The 25,700-nt window shown below is 43.3% G+C and overlaps 1 protein-coding gene across 1 annotated transcript in view; it reads right to left on the bottom strand.

Annotated features, from left to right (window-relative positions):
- The window catches only part of LOC115475504 (sialic acid-binding Ig-like lectin 13), a 119,000-nt gene that overhangs the window by 23,924 nt on the left and 69,376 nt on the right, over positions 1 to 25,700 (bottom strand). The window contains exons 3-7 of the mRNA XM_030211250.1: positions 21,704 to 22,090; positions 21,153 to 21,458; positions 16,239 to 16,286; positions 5,965 to 6,228; positions 4,559 to 4,861 (exon numbers count right to left, since the gene is read on the bottom strand). Of these exons, the coding sequence (XP_030067110.1) occupies positions 4,559 to 4,861; positions 5,965 to 6,228; positions 16,239 to 16,286; positions 21,153 to 21,458; positions 21,704 to 22,090 (1,308 nt within the window). The remainder of the gene's footprint in view (positions 1 to 4,558; positions 4,862 to 5,964; positions 6,229 to 16,238; positions 16,287 to 21,152; positions 21,459 to 21,703; positions 22,091 to 25,700) is intronic.

Here is a 25,700-nt window from a genome sequence, read left to right as displayed (position 1 = left end):
GCATTTTTATAGCACTACAAGGCATACGCAGTGCTGCACAAACATAGAAGAAAGACAGTCCCTACTCAAAGAGCTTACATAAGTACATAAGTAATGCCATACTGGGAAAAGACCAAGGGTCCATCGAGCCCAGCATCCTGTCCACGACAGCGGCCAATCCAGGCCAAGGGCACCTGGCAAGCTTCCCAAACGTACAAACATTCTATACATGTTATTCCTGGAATTTTGGAGTTTTCCAAGTCAGTTTAGTAGCGGTTTATGGACTTGTCCTTTAGGAAACCGTCCAACCCCTTTTTAAACTCTGCTAAGCTAACCGCCTTCACCACTTTCTCCGGCAACGAATTCCAGAGTTTAATTACACGTTGGGTGAAGAAACATTTTCTCCGATTTGTTTTAAATTTACTACACTGTAGTTTCATCGCATGCCCCCTAGTCCTAGTATTTTTGGAAAGCCTGAACAGATGCTTCACATCCACCTGTTCCACTCCACTCATTATTTTATATACCTCTATCATGTCTCCCCTCAGCCGTCTCTTCTCCAAGCTGTATAGCCCTAGCCTCCTTAGTCTTTCTTCATAGGGAAGTCGTCCCATCCCCGCTATCATTTTAGTCACCCTTCGCTGCACCTTTTCCAATTCTACTATATCTTTCTTGAGATGCGGCGACCAGAATTGAACACAATACTCAAGGTGCGGTCGCACCATGGAGCGATACAACGGCATTATAACATCCTCACACCTGTTTTCCATACCTTTCCTGATAATTCCCAACATTCTATTCGCATTCTTAGCCGTAGCAGCACACTGAGCAGAAGGTTTCAGTGTGTTATCGACGACGACACCCAGATCCCTTTCTTGGTCCGTAACTCCTAACGTGGAACCTTGCATGACGTAGCTATAATTCGGGTTCTTTTTTCCCACATGCATCACCTTGCACTTGCTCACATTAAACATCATCTGCCATTTAGCCGCCCAGTCTCCCAGTCTCGTAAGGTCCTCTTGTAATTTTTCACAATCCTGTCGCGATTTAACGACTTTGAATAACTTTGTGTCATCAGCAAATTTAATTACCTCGCTTGTTACTCCCATCTCTAAATCATTTATAAATATATTAAAAAGCAGCGGTCCTAGCACGGACCCCTGAGGAACCCCACTAACTACCCTTCTCCATAGTGAATACTGCCCATTTAACCCCACTCTCTGTTTCCTATCCTTCAACCAGTTTTTAATCCACAATAGGACATTTCCTCCTATCCCATGACCCTCCAATTTCCTCTGTAGCCTTTCATGAGGTACCTTGTCAAACACCTTTTGAAAATCCAGATACACAATATAAACCGACTCCCCTTTGTCCACATGTTTGTTCACTCCTTCAAAGAATTGAAGTAAATTGGTCAGGCAAGATTTCCCCACACAAAAGCCATGCTGACTTGGTCTCAGTAATCCATGTCCTTGGATGTGCTCTGTAATTTTGTTTTTGATAATAGCCTCTACCATTTTCCCCGGCACCGACGTCAATCTAATAGACAAAAATAAAGTAAGCAAATCAAATCAATTAATGTGTACAGGAAGGAGGAGAGGAGAGTAGGTGGAGGCGAGTGGTTACGAGTCAAAAGCAATGTTAAAGAGGTGGGCTTTCAGTCTAGATTTAAAGGTGACCAAGGATGGGGCTCAGGAAGTTTATTCCAGGCATAGGGTGCAGCGAGACAGAAGGTGCGAAGTCTGGAGTTGGCAGTAGTGGAGAAGTATTTGGTTATTAAGGGAATGGATGCTACTGGTCTATAGTTGGTTAATTCACTCACATTTTTCTTTGCATCTTTGGGAAAAGGGGTGAGTAGAATGTTTCCTTTCTCCTTTGGTTATATGGGCATATATCTAGTTTGAAATGAGATTTGGCGAATCTTTTAAGCGTTTGGGAGATGAGATCTTCCGATAGTATCTCAAATTCAGTCCAAGTCCTATCTGCTGGGTATACTCCAAGGTCTGGGTCTAGACAGTCTAGGAGTGTAGCGTATTCGATGGGGCTGACAGGTATTTTAAGTCGCAGTTGTACGATTTTCTCTTTGAAGTACTTCACGAGGTTGTCAGCTCCTGGTGTGTCTTTGCTGTTGTTCGTGACTGGTGTGGTGTCTAGTAGTTTTTTCACGAGTTGGAAGAGTTTGCGTATGTCCTTGTAGTTTGGTCCAATTTCAGTTTTGTAGTATAGTCTTTTGGTTTGTCTTATGGTGTATTTATATTTTCTTCGGAGTTGTTTCCAAGCGTTGAGTGTGGGATTGTCTTTCTTTTTATTCCACGCACGTTCTAATTTCCTAACTTGTGCTTTGAGTTTTTCAGTTCCTCGTTGAACCACGGTATTGAGTTCTTTCTGTGCGAGGTTCTGGTTTGAATTGGGGCAATGTTGACTAATATTGTTCTGCATCTATCGTCCCAGACTAGGAAGAATTGGGTTGTGTCTGCTTTTGTTGTCCATCCGTTATAGTAGATTTGTTGCCAGAATATTACCGGGTCTATTTTTCTTCTCGTGATGTAGGTTGTTCGTTCTTGTTTTTTAATTGTGGTTTTCGTTCACCATTGGAGGGAGATGTATGCTATGTAGTGGTCTGACCACGGTGTGGGTATCCATTTTGTATCTGCTAGTACAAGGTTTAAGTCTGGATCAAATTTATATGTGATAATGTCTAGTGTGTGTCCTTTAGTGTGTGTTGGTTGTGCGTTTGGTACGTGAAGATCCCATAATTGTAGGAATTCTTTGCATTCTTGGGTGCTTGTTGAGGTAAGATCTTCCAGGTGCAGGTTAATATCATCTATTATGATAAGGTTTGAAGTAGAGACACATGTGTTCGAGATGAAGTCCATGAGGTATGTTTGGGAGTCCTGCCAGTTGCCTGGCAGCCTGTGAAGTAGGATTGCATTAAGGTGTTCCTGTAAGTTTGGGTGGTTGATTCTTACCGAGGCAATTTCAAGTTGAGGTAGGATGGATTCAGCTGTGGTTGTGATAGTGAACTCGGATTTGTATATTATGGCTATTCCACCTCCTCTTTTCCCGTTTCTTGTCCAGTGGGTAATTTTGTATCCTGGTGGGCATAAATCTAAGATTATGGGATCTTTAAGGTCGTGGATCCAGGTTTCAGTGATGAATAGGAGGTCAAGATTGTCTGTGGTAATCCAGTCTGTTATAATCTCTGTTTTGTTTACTACTGACCTGGCGTTTACGTATCCCAGTTGGATTGGATGGTGAGGTTCGATCCGGGCCATAGATGTGTTAATTTTTATTAGTTGCCTGTTTTCTTGGTATTTGGTTTTGTTGTTTCCTTTCTTCCCTTTCTGTTGGTTATTTCCGTATGTATTTGTTTTTCCTTTTAGTTGGTTGTTATTCTTTTGGTCTGGTAAGTTGTAGATGGGTTGTTTGTAGGGTTTATGTATTGTGGGTAGGTTGTTGTTTAAGTTGGGAGTGGTCCATGCGTGGTAGATTAGGGGGAGGAAGTAAATTATCCTGAGTAATTTTTTGGTGTTCATGTTGGCTATGGTTCTTGGTGTTTGGTTGTGTTTGAAGGTATTAGTGAAATAAATTTTGTGTGAACAGTAGGCAGTGTTGCATCTAAAGGATGTTCTAAAGGATGTTTAGAGGGTAGAGGTTGGAGAGCATATCAGACATCATTATAAGATAGTCATTACAGTATTGCTATAGTTCATTAATATAGTGTTGCCATAGCAATATGGTAGTAAGCAGTGCTGTTTAGGCAGTACAACATAGTCATTACAGTATGAGTAGTGCAGTACTGTATAAGCAGTACAGTGTAATTAGTGCAGTATAAGCAGTACAACTTAAACCTAAACAGTAAGCAGTACAGTATACGCAGTACAGTATAAGCAGTACAGTCTAAGCAGTGCAACTTAATAAATAATCTTCTGTCTCAGACTTACATTTGATAGCCTTTACAAAGTATTTTGCAAAGGAAGTTGGCTTTGAGGTGGGCTTGGAAAGTGGAAGGGGCAGAAGCAGGGAGAAAGGAGAGGTGGGCTTACAGAAGTAAGGAAGGAGGCTGAGAGTATCCCTGCCCTGCCCCACAGAGATACTGTAATGGGGAGAGAAGAGAAACTAACAGGAAGAGGTTGAAGAACGGGCATGAGAAGGAAGAACACTGCAGCTGAAGTGAAGCCAGAGTGGGGTCAGTGGCAGAAGACAAATCATTATTCAATATGATCAGTGTTACTCCTCAAGGTTCTTTTGATTGGGATAATCATTAGGGGTGTGCATTCGTTTGAACAAGAGAAATGTCAGTGACATTCCCATGTTATTTTGTGTCATTTTCTTTACTGAAACAGGAAAAACAATTCTGTGATTTTTTTTGCTTCTTGTTAATAATGCACACTCCTCTGAGTACACACTTTTTGCAAAGAAATATGCACTCTTAACAATATTTCTTCTATAATGAAAAATGCAAAACAAAAACAAATAAAATAATAATTCCTATTAAACACAGGGAACAATAAGAATACAAATTTTCTGGCTGCACATCACTTATAACCATATCTCAGGATCAATTCCCCTACAGTACCTTTATTTTCTGGGCTTTGGGTTAGGCCCACAAAGATTGCACCATGTTTGTTTGAGCTTATGCATGCAATCTGGGATCTGCTGCTCTCACTGTCATAGAGTGTTAAAGTGCTGGTGCCTGTGTGTCCATGAGTAATAGAAGATACATTCAGGGTGCCATTGCTGTAATTCCCAGTGACAAGCTCCTTATTAATGAGCCACCACATCACTGGTGGAGGATTGGATTGGATCACACAGGAACATTTGGTTTGGTGAGGGTCAGAGTTGCAGGTGGCATTGTTTCCATCTCCAGATCTGGGCCCAACTGCAGAAAAGATCAATAGTTTTAATGAGCTTCAAACATGATGGATCTTGGAAACCTAGTCCCTTCTGTTCACTTCTTCACAACAGTCAAGGAGGCTCAGAGTTCTTCTCCCTCACGAGAGCCCCAACAACCCCTGAAACACACACACTTAGCACGGAGGTATCTCATTGTATATTGATGTTAGAGGGCATCTTAAGTTAGAGAGTAGGATTAAATGGGGTTGCCTGTGCTCCTCCCTCCCCCTAAACTTATACAGGAGGTTAGGGGTGGCAGGAGTAGGGCAATATGGGTTGAAGAGACCATGCAAAAATCACATGGCCGATTCCAAGAGGCTCTTAGGAGATCAGCAGAGGCCTGGATGAGAAGAGAAACAAGCAGCCATCATGGGGGTTGTAGAAGGACCTGTATCTCAACTCAAAGCTTGCCATAACTGCAAATGTCTCACAGAACACCCAACTAAAAACAGAGAGTCAATAAGCTCTTATATCCCCTGTGGAGTCTGAGAGCACACTCACATGATCAGTAGGAATATTTGAGGTCAGTGCTGATTTTCAGTGTACATCCCCAGGGCAGTGTGGCATTTCAGGTCCCCAGTTCTACCCATTGCAATAAGTGGAACTGGTAATTTGGCAGCTGCTATATGTCTTTGCTCTTACTGATGTTTCTTAAGAACTATGGGCCTGATTTATTAAGATTTTTCCCATGCTGTGCCTAAGAAAAAAAAGCTTAGTAAATTAGGCCTTCTGTTTGCAATATGCGTTTAAGCAAAGGAAAGTTAAGTGGCTTGCTTTGTGTCATGCAATAAACTTGATTTGCAAAGCTCTTTTACCATCCAGCACCTAAGTGAGAATCAGACTAGTGCTTTGGACTGGTGCCTTGTGATGTCATTGGACATTGCACATGCAGCTTTACCATTGGATAGTTTCACAGTTGATACGCAAATAAAGGCTGCCTGGGATGCTGGAACAGCAAACTCAAGTTTGGAAAAAGACTGGCCAATCAGAGTGCAAAATCTTCTCAGTGCCACAGTATATCTACTATTCTTTCAACCACAAAAGGGTGGATGGAGACACCACATTTCACAGTATGGTAAGCACACTTACATTCCACTATGATGTTGACGTGGCTTTCGGAAGTGTTGTGTTCATTTGTAGCCACACACCAGTATTTGCCATTCTCATTTGTATGTATCTGTGAGATGGTCAACTCCAGTGTATTATTTCTTGTAGCCTCTGGTCCAATGACAGAGTCTTGCCTTCTCCAGGTTACATTAGAAGGTGGGTTACTGTCCACAGAGCAGAGCAATTTAAGAGACGATCTTTCTTGGACTTCTACTGAGGTTTGATTTTGAAATTCCATACTGGAACCTGTATAATAACAATTGCAGATGGCAAACTGGTGATTTACAGAGGCATATCGCAATTTTGTAGCTAACTGTAACAAATATTGTTTTATTTATTTATTTATTGGGATTCATTACCTGCTTTTATAAAGAGATTCACCCAAGGCAATGCACAGCAGGTACAATTTAACATAAAACTTACAATTTTGTTAACAGCATAACAATAGTAAAATGACCACATATAAACATAAATACAATAAAACAACCAACAAAGACCAAAACAAAGAACAAGCTGGCTAATATTCAGAGTGATTTAACTGAGCAGTAGTCTCTCTTGCCTGGTTAAATTGCTTATCGCCAATTAAATGGTGATATTCAGCGGCAATTAACTGGACAGTGCCACAGAATATCAACACAGACTTCCCAACAAAAAGTGGGCAAGTCAGGTGCGGCATCAAGGATGAGTCAGGGGTTATGCCGGTGCTGGCAGTATTCAGTGGCGGGACCCAAACAGCTAAACAGATGAATTTAGGACAGCTCAAAAGTCTAGTATGTAGGCTCCGGCACGGAATATCACCCGGGACTCGCAAATTACTGAAGACTCATCTCTTTGATAAAATTTACTGTAAGCATCAATACACATGAAGTCCACACTCACTGTTCCAGAAATACACCAATACATTCTTTTCTGAACTCTCATCCCCCGTAATTTTATCACACTTAAACCTTCACTCACAAAAAATGTTATATCGATTGTTCATTTGCTAAGGTTCTATTACCCTATTAATTTCCCGTTGTCTCTTTCCATTGTTCCATTGTTCTTTTCCTTGTCCTATTCCCTAACGATACCTTGACTCTGCTTTCGCTTAAATTCTCACAATGTAATCCATAACTGAATTGCAACAAATTGTATTTCCATTATTTACAATGTATTGTAAGCCACACTGAACCCGCAAATAGGTGGGAAAATGTGGGATACAAATGCAATAAAATAAATAAATAAATAAATAAATAAATAAATAAATAAATAAATAAACTTTCATTCCTAAGTCAACCCCAATCCCCCTCCTGGCCCCCTAAAAAGCACCCTCCTTTCTACCCCCTCCTCCAGCTCATGAGACTGTAAACCCTCCTTCCCCCAGAATGACTCCCACACCCCCAAACCCCCTCCCCATGATGTAGGTAGGGCCCCCCTTGACCTACCTGTATCCCTGGTTGTCCTAGTAGGGGCAACTGGGAAGGAGCAAAACTCACATGCTCCGGCCCCTCGTGGCTACTGCCTGCAAATGGTTGCCATTACCTTTCGCAGCAGCCTCATGGTACTACACAAATAGAAGTGTGGTAATGGGGAATAGATGAAAGATGGAAAGGGAAAAGAAGGCTGGGGAAGGAGGGAGATGCTAAATGGGAGAGAGAAGATGATGGAAAGTTAATAGGTCGGTGCAAAATAAAAGAAAGAAGGGTGAGAGAGTGAAATTTGAGTGGACAGAGAGGCTGAAAAGAAAAGAAGGGAGGAAAGAGCTAAAAAGGAAAGATCAATTTGTCAGAGACAGGTGTAGTGAGGGAAAGGAACAAGACAGGAGAAGACCAGAAAGAGGAGAAAAATAAATGGACAGAAGCCACTGGAAGGAGAATTAACAGAAGACAGATAGGAAAGCAGAAAGGAGAAACTGGGACCAACATGATGGAAAAATAAAATGTCCAAATATAAAGGTAGAAAAAAAGCATTTTATTTTTAATTTATTAACTGGAATATGTTAGCTTTGAGGGGGAAAGGTGCATAGCAGATGTCTCTATATTATGTAGAAAAGGAAACAAATTTCTGTTTTTATTTCTTCAGTGTTGCAGTACATGCCAAGTTTTTAACTTCATGGCGTTCCAAGTTCAATTTTTGTCTACATGTTTTTATCTCTAATTTGTGATCTATATTTTGTGAGGGTCTGACAGTGTGCTAGTAATGGCAGATGGGAGAATTGGGGAAGGAGACAGGGGGGAGGATCAGGGGACCCCCCCCCCTCCATATTTTCTGCCCTTGTCCCCAACATATCTAACACTAGCCTTGACCCTTGTTGTAGGAATCCCCAAGTCCCAGCAGCTGAGAACCTCCTTCGAAGGTAGCCGGGACTCCCTGCTACCAAGCTTGGCAGTGGGCAGCAGCATCCTTGAGCTGCCAACAACTAAGCATGCACAGGATGCTAGTGTTGATAACTCAGGCATACTGCTGATGACTGCAAAGCTTGCCAAAAGAGGAAGTTTTCAGATGGTAGGGCCCGAGGATCCTCATTAGCTGAAGTATTTATATTTGAGTTGGAAGATTAAGGGGGGAGGAGCAGCAGAAAGAAAATTTTGTGCCCATCTAGTTTGGGCTCAGGCCCACACACAATTGGCTGTCTGGTTATGTCACTGCTCTGCCAGAACTTCTGCTGCTGCTTAGGTAGGACTTGGCAGAGGAAAGATCCCTGGGGTAGGCTAAAGAGCTTGCCTTAACTGCTTCTGGTGAAGACACATGAGTGTTTGGATGACTGCTGGGGAGGGAAATGGAGGTAGGGAGAGATGCCAGACCCATGGGAGGTGGTGAGGGAGAGAAGGGGAGATGCTGGATCCATGGAGGGAAAGAGAGAGTGAGTAATGTTGAGCCACACAGGGAGGGAGTAGGGGAGAGATTCTGAAACTTGGAATGGAAGAAAGAAAGAAAGAAAGAAAGAAAGAAAGAAAGAAAGAAAGAAAGAAAGAAAGAAAGAAAGAAAGAAAGAAAGAAAGAAAGAAAGAAAGAAAAGAAAGAAAGAAAGAAAGAAAGAAAGAAAGAAAGAAAGGGAGGAAATCCTGGGCATGAATAGAGGGGAAGGGATGGGAAGGAAAGAAATGGAGAAATGCTGCAATGGATGGAGGGAAGGGAAGAGAAGGGATTTGCTGCATATGGATGGAAGTGAAGAGGGAGGAGGGCTTCACATGGAGGGAAGGAAAGAGAAGTGGGGGAAATGGACTGCAAATGGATAGAAGGAAAGAGAAAAAGGAAGAAAGACTGCACATGGATGGACAGGAACAGAGAGACTGCACATGCATGGGGAAGCATGGGGGAAGGGACTGCAAATGGATAGAAGGAAAGAGAAAAAGGAAGAGAGACTGCACATGGATGGACAGGAAGAGAGAAGAGAGACTGCACATGCATGGAGAGGCATGGAGGAAGAGAAGGGAGATACTGTATACAGATGGTGAGAAGAGAAGGGGGAAGAAATGCTGCACATGGATGGAGGAGAGGGGAAGAAGAGAGAGGAAGGAGATGCTGCACATGGGGGGAATGAGAAGGGAAGAGAGGGAGGAAATGCTGCACATGGTTAGAGAGGAAGGGAAGATAAGTAAAACTAGAAAGATCTGAGAAGGAGGCAGAAAAATGGACCAAAGCTGAACATGAAAGATTAGTTCTAAAGATGGTTATAGCGCGAGCAGTGAAGAAGAAAGGAGAGAAAAGAAATAGCAAATGGACAGGAGGCCCTAGAAACATTCAGAGCACAGAGAAAGGGAAGCAGAACCAGAGAATGAAAACAAGATGATTAAGAAAATAAAAGCATCAGACAACAAAGGTAGGAAAAATTGTTTTATTTTCAGTTTAGTGATTGAAATTTGTCAGTTTTGGGAATTTACTCTGCTGTTCACATATTTTGCATCCTGTTTCTATTTCTCTGTTGTTGCATTACAGTTTTAATTTTGTCCTCAATAGTGCTTTTAGTTTATGGTCACATATCCTGTGTTTGAAGAGGGGTATTTGTGTTCTGCATGTGTGACCAAGGCCATGTGATTTGGAGGGGATGTTAATACAAGTTGATCAATGTCATCACCCCACATGAGAAGATACTTGTTAGCACTCCTTCAGCCCTTTTGGACCCGAAACTGCTTTTTTATGCTCTGCGGCTGGTAAAAGGGGTATGGCTACTTGGGGTGTGGCTACAGTATGGACAGAGCCATGGATAGTCACCTCACCCTGTAGGGTTGGACTTGTATGAGTACCAGCACCTTTTAGTGTTTGTAAGTGCTTGAAATAATTGAATTCAAAATATTTAAAGTGTTAGCCATGATACAGAAATCCATTTTTAGGTGCATGTGAAGGCATTATTGAGCCTACTAATAAGTGGGAAAAGGTGGGATACAAATGTAACAAACAAACAAACAAACAAATAAATAAATAAAATAAGAATAGCCAGCATCCCTTTCTCAAGCCTCAGTCCCTCCACTACAAAATCAAATTTATATCCCAAATGCACCAAAAGAAAAACCATCACTCGTTGGCCTTCATTATCACTCACTGGGGAGGTAAATCTAATTTTTTGGGATGGGCCACCCTTGGCATCTCTGAACTTTTTTCATGTTTTATAAATCAGCTGCAGAGCAGCAGGAGTTTTGCTTTGAATTGATTTGCACTTATTACAGCTTCTTCATTCCCATCGCTCTGCCTGTCCTCTATCAGCTGTAGCCGCTGCATTGCGGGGCTATTGAAATCAGAGAGCAAGTACTTCCTGTGTTATACGTGGAAGTATTTGCTCTGATTTCAACTCCTGCATAGTGCCAGATGGCCAGAGCTGACAGGGAAGAGGCAGAATGGCAGGAAGAGGCAAAACAGCAGGAACAAAGAAGCAAAACTCCTGCCATGTGATAGTGACAGATGGTGGGGTGGTAGAAGGGGGCTAATGCTGGCAGATGATGGGGTGGTAGAAGAGGACTCATACTAGGCTTGGAATAAAAGTCTGATGTTGCGGCTGGGAGAAGGGGGTTTAGAGACACCACAGGGACTGGGGATGGAAGAAAGGGCTGATGCTAAGGGGTGGGTGTAGGAGAAGGGTTCAAGTGCTGGACATAGGAGAAGGGGGATGACACAGAGGATGAGGCTAACAGGAAGGAAGGTATGAGAAGGGGTTTAGGGCTTGAAAAAGGGACTGGGAGGAGAGAGGTAGGTGCAATGCAGGGACTGAGGATGAGGGATGGGAGGAGACAGTGAGAAGGGGCTCAGGCAGGGAGGAAGAAGAGAGAATGGAGTGGATTGATGGCAAGGGGTTAGATTGGAAGGAAACGGGAAGAGATGTGTTAAGAAAGGATCATAATGCCCTTATTCCTTTTATCTGTCACATTCTCAACCTCTCACTTTCCACTGCGACTGTCCCTGCTGCCTTTAAACATGCTGTGGTCACACCTCTCCTTAAGAAGCCTTCACTCGACCCTACTTGTCCCTCTAATTACCGACCCATCTCCCTCCTCCCTTTTCTCTCCAAATTACTTGAGCATGCTGTCCACCATCGCTGCCTTGATTTTTTCTCCTCACATGCTATTCTTGACCCACTACAATCTGGTTTTCGCCATCTCCACTCAACCGAAACTGCACTTATTAAAGTCTCCAATGACCTATTACTGGCTAAATCCAGAGGTCTCTATTCCATCCTCATTCTTCTTGATCTTTCTGCTGCTTTTGACACTGTCAATCACAGCATACTCCTCGATACCCTGGCCTCACTTGGATTCCAGGGCTCTGTCCTTTCCTGGTTCTCTTCCTACCTCTCCCTACGCACCTTCAGTGTTCACTCTGGTGGATCCTCTTCTACTTCTATCCCTCTGCCTGTCGGCATACCTCAGGGTTCTGTTCTTGGTCCCCTCCTCTTTTCTATCTACACTTTTTCCCTTGGTTCCTTAATCTCATCCCATGGCTTTTTCTACCATCTCTATGCTGATGACTCCCAAATCTACCTTTCTACCCCTGATATCTCACCTTCCATCCAGACCAAAGTTTCAGCGTGCTTGTCTGACAATGCTGTCTGACAATGGATGTCTCAATGCCACCTGAAATTAAATATGACCAAAACCGAGCTTCTCATTTTCCCCCCTAAACTCACCTCCCCGCTCCCCCCGTTTTCTATTTCTGTTGATGGCTCTCTCATTCTCCGTCTCCTCAGCTCGAAACCTTGGAGTCATCTTTGACTCTTCTCTCTCCTTCTCTACTCATATCCAGCAGATCGCCAAGACCTGTCGTTTCTTTCTTTACAACATCCATAAACCTGCCCCTTTCTTTCCGAGCACTCTACCAAAATCCTCATCCACACCCTTGTCACCTCTCGTTTGGACTACTGCAATCTACTTCTTGCTGGCCTCCCACTTAGTCACCTCTCCCCTCTCCAGTCGGTTCAAATCTCTGCTGCCCGTCTCGTCTTCCGCCAGGGTCGCTTTACTCATACTACCCCTCTCCTCAAGTCGCTTCACTGGCTCCCTCTCCGTTTTCGCATCCTGTTCAAACTTCTTCTACTAACCTATAAATGTACTCACTCTGCTGCTCCCCAGTATCTCTCCACACTCGTCCTCCCCTACACCCCTTCCCGTGCACTCTGTTCCATGGATAAATCCTTCTTATCTGTTCCCTTCTCCACTACTGCCAACTCCAGACCTCGCTCCTTCTGTCTTGCTGCACCCTACACCTGGAATAGACTTCCTGATCCCCTACGTCTTGCCCCATCCTTGACCATCTTTAAATATAGATTGAAAGCCCACCTCTTTAAAATTGCTTTTGACTTGTAACCACTCGCCCCACCTACCCTCCTCTTCTCTTTCCTCTACACATTAATTGTTTTTGCTTGCTTTATTTTTGTCTATTAGATTGTAAGCTCTTTGAGCAGGGACTGTCTTTCTTTTATGTTTGTGCAGCGCTGTGTACGCTTTGTAGCACTATATAAATGCTAAATAGTAGTAGTAGTAGTAGTAGTAGTAGAGAGAGGCAGTGGCGTAGCCAAGGGTGGGCTGGGGTGGGCCCAGGCCCACCCACTATAGATTCAGGCCCACCAAGTAGCAGCACACCTATAATGTGGCTGGCAGGGACCCCAAGCCCCACCAGCCAAAAACTCCCAACAACTGTTTGCTGCCGGTGAAAATCTGCTATTTAAAAGGTATATGGGGGAGAGGGGATGTTTGAAAGGCCATATGGCATGCAGGCGAGAGAGGGAGAAATCAAATCACTTGTAGGACAAGGCGGAGTTCTGCCCACCCACCTTGGGTCCAGGCCCACCCAAACTTGGGTGTCTGGCTACGCCCCTGGAGAGAGGGGTGAAAAGTAGGAGGACTGGAGGGAGGGAGAGAGTGAGAAAGCGGAGGGGGTGAAGCATAAGTACATAAGTATTGCCATACTGTGACAGACTGAAGGTCCAACAGTTCCAGCATCCTACTTCCAACAGTGGCCAATCCAGGTCACAAGTACCTGGCAAGATCCCAAAAGAGTGCAATACATTTTATGCTGCTTATTCTAGTAATAAGCAGTGAATTTTTCCCCAGTCATTTTAATAATGGCTTATGGACTTTTCTTTTAGAAAGCTATCCAAACCTTTTTTAAACTCCACTAAGATGCTTTTACTACATTCTCCAGCAACAAATTCCAGAGTTTAATTACATGTTGAGTGAAGAAATATTTTCTCCAATTTCTTTTTAAATTTACTACTTTGTAGCTTCAATGCGTGCCCCCTAGTCCTACTATTTTTGGAAAGAGTAAACAAGCAATTTACATCTACACGTTCCATTCCAATCAATATTTTATAGACCTCTAACATATCTCCCTCAACTGTCTCTTCTCCAAGCTGAAGAGCTCTAGCCGCTTTAGCCTTTCCTCATAGGGAAGTCGTCCCATCCCCTTTATCATTTCCATTGCCCTTTTTTTTTTTTTGTTACATTTGTACCCCGCGCTTTCCCACTCAAGGCAGGCTCAATGCGGCTTACATGGGGCAATGGAGGGTTAAGTGACTTGCCCAGAGTCACAAGGAGCTGCCTGTGCCTGAAGTGGGAATCGAACTTTTCTGTACCTTTTCTAATTCCACCATATCTTTTTTAAGATGCGGTGACCAGAACTGCATACAATATTCGAGGTCCTCATAACATCCTCATTTTTGTTTTCCATTACTTTCCTAATAATACCTAACATTTTATTTGCTTTCTTAGCCGCCGCCATACACTGAGCAGAGGGTTTCAACATATCATCAACAATGACACCCAGATCCCTTTCCTAGTTGGTGGCTCCTAATGTGGAACCTTGCATTACGTAGCTATAGTTTGGGTTCCTCTTTCCCACATGAATCACTTTGTACTTGCTCACGTTAAATGTCATCTGCCATTTGGATGCCCAGTCTCCCAGTCTCGTAAGGTTCTCTTGTAATTTTTCACAATCCTCTTCGATTTAACAATTTTGCATAACTTTGTGTCATCAGCAAATTTAATTACCTCACTAGTTACTCCCATCTCTAGATCATTTATAAACATGTTAAAAAACAACGGATCCTGCACAGACCTCTGGGGAACCCCACTTTCTACTCTTCTCCATTGAGAATACTGACCATTTAACCCTACTGTCTGTTTTCTATCTTTTAACCAGTTTTTAATTCACAACAGTATAGTACCTCCTATCACATGACTCTCTAATGTCCTCTGGAGCCTTCCATGAGGTACTTTGTCAAATGCTTTTTGAAAATCCAGATCCACAATATCAACCGGCTCACCCCTTCAAAGAAATGTAATAGATTTCCCTTCACTAAATCCATGTTGGCTTTGTCTCATTAATCCATGCTTTTGAATATGCTCTGTAATTTTGTTCTTTTTAATAGTCTCTACCATTTTGCCCAGCACTGACGTCAGGCTCATCGGTCTATAATTCCCCAGATCACCTCTGGAACCTTTTTTAAAAATCTGCATTACATTGGCCACCCTCCAATCTTCCGGTACCATGCTTGATTTTAAAGATAAACTTCATATTACTAACAATAGTTTCTGCAAGTTCATTTTTTCAATTCTGTCAGTACTCTGGAAAGAATACCATCCAGTCCAGGCAATTTTCTACTCTTCAATTTGTCAAATTGCGCCATTACATCTTCCAGGTTTATAGAGATTTCATTCAGTTTCTCTGACTTGTCAGCTTTGAATATCTTTTCTGGTACCGGTATCTCTCCCAAATCTTCCTCGGTGAAGACGGAAGCAAAGAATTTATTTAATCTCTCCACTATGGCTTTGTCTTCCTTGAGTGCCTCTTTTACCCCTTGGTCATCTAGAGGTCCAACTGATTCTTTTGCTGGCTTCTTGCTTTTAATATACCTAAAAAAAAATTTTTACTATGTGTTTTTGCCTCCAACGCAATCTTTTTTTTTCAAAGTCCCTTTTTGCCTTCCTTATCAGCGCTTTGCATTTGACTTGCCATTCCTTACGCTGCTAAGATTTTCAGTCGGATCCTTCTTGCATTTTCTGAAGATCTGGAGGTGGTGGAAAAGTGGCACCAGAAAGGAACACATGGACACTGAGGACTTACCGCAGGACTAATTCCCATTGTGTGTTAAACTAGAGAGAAGTGTGTATTTGACTATACCTCTCTAGTTTTGCCTCTCGCGCAGCCGTTTGGTGAAACATAACCACGTCAGACGTAAGTATTTTGGGTTTAATTAAAAGTTCTTGCAAGTACTTTCAAAGTGTGTTGGTCTGCTGTTTGTTTTGCTGTGTCTACAGATCTTCTGTCTTGTTTTTTTCAGTTTAAATGGTGTATCCAGAGCAAGCAAGCACACTGCATCTCAGACTCCTCCCCAAATCTGCAGTTGCAGTGGGGGCCCAGTGGACTGGATTCAGCATGGTGATCTCCCTCTTCCTTCTCCTAGATATTGCACACTGTGATCCCTACAGGAAGAGGACTGCCAGTTGGAAAAGCAAAGCAGTTGGAGCAGGAGGAGTAGACAGCAAGGGGATGGTCAGGGCATGGGAGAATACTAACACATGATGTTTTTGGAGAAGATTCCTTCTTGCATGTTCTCCCCACTCATAAAATTATTTCCATGGTTCCCCCAGCCTTCAAACACTGACATTGTGAACCTCCTCCTCTTCCCAGGGGGCTCATAACTGTAAATATGATCCTTTGGCCATAAGAGGTTCTTCAGTTCTCATGTATAGCAAGAATACAGATAGCTAAATTTTGAATACAGTACAAACATCTGAAGAGAAGCCTACACCAACTCCCGGGAAGGGGGAGGGCAGAGTTTAGCTTACCTTCTCCATCAAAGACTATAACACTGATCTCTGGTGTACCAGGTGGATCTGCAGTAAAAGAAACAGAAACATGTCATCCCATTTTTAGTGTGAAACAGAGGGTGCTATGAAGTTCACTAATTTAAAATCATAGCTGGACAGATTCAGGTTCAGAAGTTGGAGAAAATAAAAACAGTGCTGGGCAGACTTCTACGGTCTGTGCCCTAATCGTGGCTGAATAGATTTTGATGGGCAGGAGTGGAGCTTTTCAGGGGCTTCGGCATGAAATTCAGAAATTTCAGAACAAGGGCAGTGCTGGGCAGACTTTTACAGTCTATGCCCTGAAAATGGCAAGGACAAATCAAGCCAACACCTACAGAAGGTGACCTCTCCATGAGAGAAAAGAAAGTCAAGCGAACAAACAGTGGATCCAAAAAGCTCCTCTCTCAGTTGTTTCTTGAACAAGGTCTTTATTCAAATCAATAAAAACGACCCGACACGAGTCGTGTTTCGGCCTGAGAGGACTGCGTCAGGGGTCTAGTGATTTTTCATACAAAAAAATCTCTGATAGAACAATTGTCTCTCTGTCGATTGTCTATGATCTGAGATATCGCATTCAATGTACCACAGCTCAAAGCCTTCCTATCAGAACAAAATCTACTGGTAGAGGGGAGGGACACATGCTGCATACAGAGGGGATAGGTGGGGAGGGGGAGAAATGGTAGGCATAGGGGTGGAGAGGAGGGAGAAATGGTGGGTATAGTGGTGGAGGGAGGGCGGAGCAGAGAAAATTTTGTGCTCACCCACTTTGGGCTTAGGCCCACCCAAAACTGGCTGTCTGGCTAAGCCACTGGGCAAAAGTGAATCGATTTTTTTTCACTCTTTCAAAAAGTACAAAGACCCAGGGATACTCAATTAAATAATTTTTAAGCAAATAAGAGGAAATATTTTTTCACTCAAAGAATAATCCAGCTATGGAACTCTTTGCTGGAGGATGTAGTAACAGCAGTTAGTGTTTCTGGGTTTAAAAATATTTGGAGGGTTGGACAAGTTCCTGGAGGAAAAGTCCATAGTCTGTTATTGAGATGGACATGAGAGAAGCCACTACTTGCCCTTGGATTTGGTAGCATGGTATGTTGCTACTAATTGGGTTTCTGCCAGGTACCTGTGGCCACTGTTGGGCTACATGGACCATTTCATGAGTTACCTTGTCAAATGCCTTTTGAAAATTCAGATATACAAAATCAACTGGCTCAACTTTATCCATATGTTTGTTCACCCCTTTAAAGAAATGTAGTAGATTGGTGAGGCAAGATTTCCCTTCACTAAATCCATGTTGACTTTGTCTCATTAATCCATGCTTTTGAATATGCTCTGTAATTTTGTTCTTTTTAATAGTCTCTACATTTTGCTCAGCACTGACGTCAGGCTCACCAGTCTATAATTCCCCAGATTACCTCTGGAACCATTTTTTTTTTTTTAATTGGCATTTCATTGGCCACCCTCCAGTCTTCCAGTGCCATGCTTGATTTTAAAGATAAATTACATATTACTTGCAATAGTTGTGCAAGTTCATTTTTCAGTTCTATCAGTATGGGATGAATATCACCCGCTCCAGGCTATTTGCTTCTCTTCAATTTGTCAAATTGCGTCATTACATCTTCCAGGTTTATAGAAATGTATTTTGTTTCTCTGACTCGTCAGCTTTAAATACCATTTCTGGCACCAGTATCTCTATGAAATCTTCCTTAGTGAAGACAAACAATGAATTCATTTAAAAACTCTCTGCTATGGCTCCTTTTACCCCTCGGTCATCTAGTGGTCCAACTGATTCTTTTGCCACATTGGCATATTAAAAACAAATTGTAGAATTTTATTATGCATATGCAGTGCACAGTTAAATTGTGAAATCTGTTGCCAGAGGATGTTATCAGAACAACTAACATAGATTCAGAAGAGGATTAGACAAGTTTCTGGAAGAAAAGTGCATAAAAAAACTATTAACCAGATAGAGTTAGGAGAACCATTGTTCATCCCTGGAAATGAACTATGGGAGTTAGATTTACTTTTTAGAATCTACTAGGTACTAGTGACCAGACTGTCCACTGTTAGAAACAGGATGCTGGGATTAATGGACTTTGGTCTGACTCAGCATGCCTTTTCTTATCCCTTGGACTAGGAAAGTAACCAGCCAGAGTGCTGGAAGGAGATTTGCAATTAGCTCACGCCTTTTCTGTAGTAGCTCATGGTGATTTACACTCTGGTACAGTGAGTATTTCCCTGTGATTATAATCTAAGTTTGCATCTGAGGCTATGGAGGTTTAATTGACCTACCCAAGCTTACAAGGAATGTCAGTGAGATTTGAACCCTGCCTTCCCTAGTTCTCAGGCCACTAATCTAACCATTAGCCTACTCCTCCACTCCACTTCATGCAGCTGGATCCCTCCTGGAACCCATTCTAACAAGATGAGTGAGAAAAACTCTCCATGAAGAAAAAGCAATCTGCCCTTATTTCTCTTTCAAAATAGAGAGTTGCACGGGGACAGAAATCTTGCCCATCCCCTCCTGCCCCCACTGTAATCTTACCCATCCCTGCAAGAATTTAACCTGTCCCCACAAGAATTTAACCTGTCCTCACTCAGTCCTGCAATAATTTAATGGTACATAAAAAAACAGGGGAGCAGTGGCGTAGGAAGGGGGGTTGGTGGGGCGGTCCGCCCCGGGTGCACGCGCTGGGGGGTGTCGGCTCGCTGGTTCCATGCTCTTTCTGCCCCGGAACAGGTTACTTCCTGTTCCGGGGCAGAGAAAGCAGGGAAGCAGCAGAGCTGACGCAGCTCCCAGTGATGTGCACTGGGGGCGGATCAGCCCTCCCGCCTGCCCCCTGCTGAAAGGTAGGGTGCGTTTCGGTGGGGGGGGGTGCGCTCTGGAGGGGGGGCACTGTGCCCTGCACCCGGGGGGGGTGCACAGCGGCGACCCACCCCGGGTGTCAGGCACCCTCGCTACGGCACTGCAGGGGAGTTAACTTGTAAGGTCACAATGGACAGGGAAATACCTACTGTACCTGAATGTAACTCACCTTGAGCTACTGAGAAAGGTGTGAGCTCAATCCACTCCAATCCATATAAACACACACACACTGAAGTACTCATCTTACTCAGCTAAGTCTAATTTCTGAACAGAGGACCTGCCTATGCTTATGTTCCTGGTGTTTCCCCAGTGCTGGGGATGGTGTCCTCTAAGCCCATGAAAGTGCACATATGACATCATGTGTGCCACCCCCTTCTGCTGCTCCCCACATACAGGGAGGTACTATGAAATAATTAAAAAAAAAACAGGCAACCATTTCTCTGCACAAAAGTCCAAACATGTTCTTGCTTGGAAAAAGGACCTCTTCTGACAGATGTGCAAATGTACATAATAAGCCAGTTTCTATATACAGCGCAAAAAAAATTGACGCCTGAAAAACCTGCGCTTAATGCTATTCTCTAAACCTCACCTAAAGTTAGGTACACTTTACAGAACGCTGTCCCACAACTACAATTTTGGCATAGCCATTTATGCCAACTAGAGCCTAGTACAAATGCCCACATCTTATTTAGGTGCGGATCAGGCTTATTCTGTAAGTGTGTGTAAATTTCTGGAATGCCCACGACCTGCCCATGTCCCTCCCATGGCCATGCCTCCTTCTGTGATCTGTGCATTACAATTTATACGCACCACTTTACAGAATATGCACAAATTCTAATTAGTTCCAATTAGTGCCAATAATTGCATGTTAGTGGCCAATTATTGGCACTGATTAGCTTGTTAAACAATTAAGTTGCACAGAAATCGGCTACGCATGCAGATTTGTAGACTCTGTAGTCACTGTTATAGAATCTGGAAGATTATGAGTGAAAGATGAATTTCAATGTCCTATAAAATCTATTATAGAAAGTATCTAATTACACATACTCCCCTGCAAATTTATACAGGGATAAAGAACAGATGTCAGTGAGAATATGGGATCCAGCTAATACTTTATGCATGGTGGGACTGCCCAAAATTGACCCTTTTGGGAACAATGTGTCAGGCTGGATCTGGAAAATATCCGGGAATATGCTACTATGGGCCTCCAAGATATTCCTGCTTAACACATTTAAGTAAAAAGGCCCCTTAACCCCCAAATATTTAAAGTTGTTTTAGAAGGATATGGAGGGTTTATATCATGCAAATGATCTATTAGATTGTAAGCTCTTTGAGCAGGGACTGTCTTTCTTCTATGTTTGTGCAGCGCTGCGTATGCCTTGTAGCGCTATAGAAATGCTAAATAGTAGTAGTAGTAGTAGTAATAACAGAATTCATCACAAAACAGTGATTCAGTTTGAAAAGATTTGGAAACCCTTTAAGATAATATCTAGGAGAGAAAAAGGTAATTTTGCATAAGGAACAGTAATGGTTTAGTGAGGCTTTACGTAACTCAGTTTCCCTGGCAAGCATGTTTTCCTTTAAGGTTTCTGTGTGTGTGGATTACTTCAGAGGGAATTCTGATTATTTATTTTAATTATATATTGGGATTTGTAGTTTCTGTTGAGAAGAACTATGAATACATGATGCTAGGCTTAGAGGTTGTGTTAGGAAAGATAAGATTGGTTTGCTCTGTAGCGTTAAATTGCCAGTAAAAAAGAATGATTACAAAAAAGTAGAATAAAAAATCCTTGGCAATAATAATTTTACCATATTTAACAGTGCCTGCACTTTAGCTTCCCCAAAAGTTTTGTGCTAGATCTGAGCAAAATCACTGCTTTAATTCAGTACTCCCCGCCCCCCCCCCCCCCCCCGTCTCATTTCTACTTTGCTCTGTGACTGAATTCTTTGCTATCCAAGGAATCGATAAATCCCACTTGTGGTCTTAAAGAGGATTCTTAGAGTAGTTAAACAGGAAAGTTACTTACACTGCACGTTTAAGCTGAGCGTTGTGTTAGTGGATTGTTCTACCACAGGGTAGTACACCTTACAGGTCAGTGTTTTGTTCTGGTCTCCTATGGATGGGATGAAGGAGATCATGGATGCATGGGTGACTGTTCCATCTCTGTTCATAGATTGGGTGTTACGTGTGGAATGAGCTGTATTTAAAGTTCCTGTCCAGGTGATTCTGGGAGGGGTTCCTGAGCACCTCCCCGGAGCTGTGCAGGTGATATTCACAGGAGTCCCTGCAACCAGCTCTGCAGAGGGACAGAGCTCAGGGTGCTCCCATAGATCTAAACAAGAGGCACAGAAAGAGACTGTCACAGTCCAGACCTCCCGCAGTTATTATCCCCGGTAGTAAACAAGAGCCAGTACCAGGGGAAAGTACGGGGAAATCCAGTCACATGCTCCACACTGTACCCCAGCTTTAGCAACATGAATCACGTCTGTCTGGTTCATCTGATCGAAATGCTGTCGATCATTCTAGAAAGTCAAACAGACAGATACAAAGTTGTAAAATACTTATAACAGTACTCACCTGTTACATTCACAAATGGTTCTGTTGAGCTTTTCATTTTGTAGCTGTAACTGAAACTCTCTCCCTTTATCCTGAAGAAATATTTGCCATGATCCTTCTTCATGGCATCATCGATCCTGAGGGTGCAGTCACGGTTCCATATGTCCCCCACCAGCTTAAAGCGACCTCTGGTTTTCTCAGACACTAACCAGTACTTGTTGCTTGCTACGGGATTGTCTATGTCGATATTGGCTCCTTCTATGAACCAGAAACCCCCAGCATAATTTCCTAATATTTCTGTTGCTTTAAAAGTGAAGTTACACGGGATGAGAACACACAGCCCCTCCTGCACGGTGACACTCTTGTTAGCAGTCACAACGAAATCTGACTTTTTCTGGCAGAGGATACCTGCAGGGAGAGACATTTCAATCTGAATTTCAGTTTTGGTATAGATCAAGTAGCAAATCCCCCAAACTCACAAGACGTTATAGTTAAGACCTTCTAACAGCAACCACTCTAGCTAAATATTTTTTACTAGATGAAATGGCCCATTTCAAATGAGGGGTAATGGCCACCACCTCTCCACCCTCATCTCCACTATGGATCTCCACCAAAGCTGTCAAGTTACCCATTTCAGGAGAGGGACTTTTTGGCCAATCCTGGTTATAAACTTACATCCCAAAGCAGTGTAGTATCTGTAAGCCATGATTCTAACCATTGAAATCAGTGCTACAGGTCCCATAACGCACCAGGATGAGGTTGGCAGAAATCCAGCACCGGCCAAAAAGTCTCCCTCCTGGAATGGATAACTTGACAGCTCTGTTCCTCTGTACCTGCTGTCATGGACAGAGTTGTCTATTAGCTCCAGATTTGCCTGGCAGGATTGATCTGGTCCTGGATTTACCCCATTGCATGCTAGGACTTGTCTTGCTGTTCTTAAGAGAACACATGTGGGAATTCTGAACTACAAGTCCCTGCATGCAATGGGGTAAAACACAGGACTGGATCAACCCTGTCAAGCAGGGGCGGACTGACAGTGTTCTCGGCCATGGGCCCCTAACCACCTTTCAAAAGTACATAAGAACATAATTGTTGCCATTCTGGGACATACCAAAGGTCCATCAAGCCCAGCATCCTATTTCCAACAGTGGCCAATCAGGTTACAAGTACCTGGCAAGATCCCATAACAGTACAGTGCATTTAATGCAGCTTATCCTAGAACTAAGCAGTGGATTTTCCCCAAATCCATCTTAACAATGGCTTATGGACTTATCTTTTAGGAAGTTATCTAAACCTTTTTTTAAACCCCGCTAAGCTAACTGCTTTTACCACATTCTCTGGCAATTAATTCCAGAGTTTAATTACACGTTGAGTGAAAAAATATTTTCTCTCATTTGTTTTAAATTTACTATTTTGTAGCTTCATTGCGTGCCCTCTAGTATTTTTGGAAAGTGTAAACAAGTGATTTATGACTACCCATTCCACTCCACTCATTGTTTTATAGACCTCTATCTTATCTCCCCTCAGCTGTCTTTTCTACAAGCTGAAGAGCCCTAGCCACTTTAACCTTTCCTCATAGGGAAATCATCCCCCCTTTATCATTTTTGTTGCCCTTCTCTGTACCTTTTCTAATTCCACTGCATCTTTTTTTTGAGATGCGGTGACCAGAATTGCACACAGTATTCGAGGTGCGGTTGTACCATGGAGCGATACAAAGGCATTATAATGTCCTCATTTGTGCTTTCCATTCCTTTCCTAATAATAACTAACATTCTATTTGCTTTCTTAGCCGCCGCCGCACACTGAGCAGAGGGTTTCAACGTATCATCAACAACGACACCTAGATTTCTTTCCTGGTCAGTGACTCCTAATGTGGAACCTTGCATCACGTAGCTATAGTTCGGGTTCCTTTTTCCCACAAGCATCACTTCGCATTTGGTCACATTAAACGTCATCTGCCATTTGGATGCCCAGTCTTGAAAGGTCCTCTTTTAATTTTTTACAATCCTCTTGCGATTTAACAAGTTTGAATAACTTTGTGTCATCAGCAAATTTCATTATCTCACTAGTTACTCCCATTTCTAGATCATTTATAAATATGTTAAAAAGTAGCAGTCCCAGCACAGACCCCTGGGGAACACTACTATCTACCCTTCTCCATTGAGAATACTGACCATTAACCCTACTCTCTGTTTTCTGTCTTTTAACTCGTTGTTTTTTTTTTTGGGGGGGGGGGGGGGTTTGCATCTAAGTTAGTTTGTATTTTTGTATTAGTTATTTTGAATGGATCTTTTAACCATTAAATTAGATGGAAACTTCAGTAGTTGGAAACTAAGGACAAGGCAGGGTGGACTTCAATGGTCTATGGCCCAGAAATGCCAAAGAGAGACAATGATCAAGTATTTTATACCCCATTCATTGCCGGTTTAATCATGACTTGATAATGAATGTGACTGTTGGGCAGACTGGATGGACCGTTCAGGTCTTTATCTGCCATCATTTACTATGTTACTGTGAAGCTAGGGGAGAGTGGGCCCCTTACTGCTGTGGGCCCTCAGGCACTGCCCTGTTGTTCCACTGGTCAGTCTGTCCCTGCGGTCAAGGAAATCTGGAGCCAGATGACAACTCATGAATCACCTTCACCCCTAGTGTCATTTTTCCCTTCCCCCTTGTCCTGGTGCAGAGGTAGGAGATGCAAAGTTTGTGTTATTGGGGTTGGTCTTCCAGCTATACACACTACTCACTGAGGCTGGAATCAGGATTTACTGAGCTACAGTTGTGCTCTGTGCAAATTCATCCCTGGTGGTTGGTGGCTCCTGTCCCTCTTTCTTCACCACTCCCAGTGGGCTAGGAGAAATTTTTGTGCTTCTCCATATTTGCACCAAGGTCGCCGAGAGACCCAGCCGGGCCCGGGGCAGGCCCAGACCACTGTGCTCCTCACCCACTCAGGCCGCCGCCCTGCCCCCCCCCCCCCCACACACACGTGCGCTGCCCCCCTTACTTGGACTGCCGCTGTACCAACTTGCGCCACCCACCACCTTATCAACTGTTGCTGTCCTCTCCTGCTGCATACCGCCCAGGACCCGGACGATTGCATTAACGCAATATCACATCAATGCAATCATCCGGGTCCTGGGTGGCACGCTGCAGGAGCAGGAGAGAGACCAACTTCCTTGAGAGAAGACAGACCTGTACCGGAAGCAGGCAGGAAGAAGCTTACATAAGTACATAAGCTCCGCCATACTGGGAAATTCCCCGTAGCTCCCTCACTACTCCATTTGGGTAGACTGTCCAAAGGGTTGGGGTTGTTTGACCTGTCATCTTCCTCCTGCTCAGGACCTCTGTCTACCACAGCTCCTAGATTCAGAGAGCACTGCAGTTTCTCTAACCACTGCTGGTGGTGGGGCTTAGGCAACTTTGGGTTTTCAATGTATAACTCAGAGTCCTCCACTGGGAAGATCTCAGAAAAAGACTTCTCCTCCTTCTTTGGGCCATTGATCAACTGGGCCCAAATGGCACTAAAATTGGGGAAATCCCAGCTCAAAACCACTGGGTAAGGTAGCCAAGGCAAGACCGCTACTTTCACACGAGCTTGCCCCATAGGTGTTGAGCTGTCGGAGACTGTTTGGTCCCCATGTACACAGGCCGGAGTCGCAATTCACTCATAGTTCTGTTGTGACCCTTTGAGTACCTCTCTCCGGACAAGAGTCTTGATATTGCCACAGTCTATTAGCACTTGGCACGAGTGTCCTTCTAGGTCCACTTGTAACACACAATTTTTATTTCCTGGAGGGACAGCTTCCACAAAACTGCAGTCATGAGTGGCTATCAAATTCACATCCATAGCATCTTCTGTTGTATCTTGGCAATCTCTTGCTATGTGACCTTTTCCCTCACACCTGAAACAGGTGGGAGAGTATAGTTCCTGCGACCAGGGAACAGCACCATGGTATGTTCGTGGGGATGAGTGCTTCCATCACTCCGATCCCTTCCTTGGAAATCCTATGTAAGAACATAA

This window comes from Microcaecilia unicolor, chromosome 8 (genome assembly GCF_901765095.1).
Source record: "Microcaecilia unicolor chromosome 8, aMicUni1.1, whole genome shotgun sequence".
Taxonomy (NCBI): Eukaryota; Metazoa; Chordata; class Amphibia; order Gymnophiona; family Siphonopidae; genus Microcaecilia; species Microcaecilia unicolor.
The sequence above is the reverse complement of the archived record's forward strand: the minus strand, read 5'-3'. Positions and strand labels throughout refer to the sequence as shown.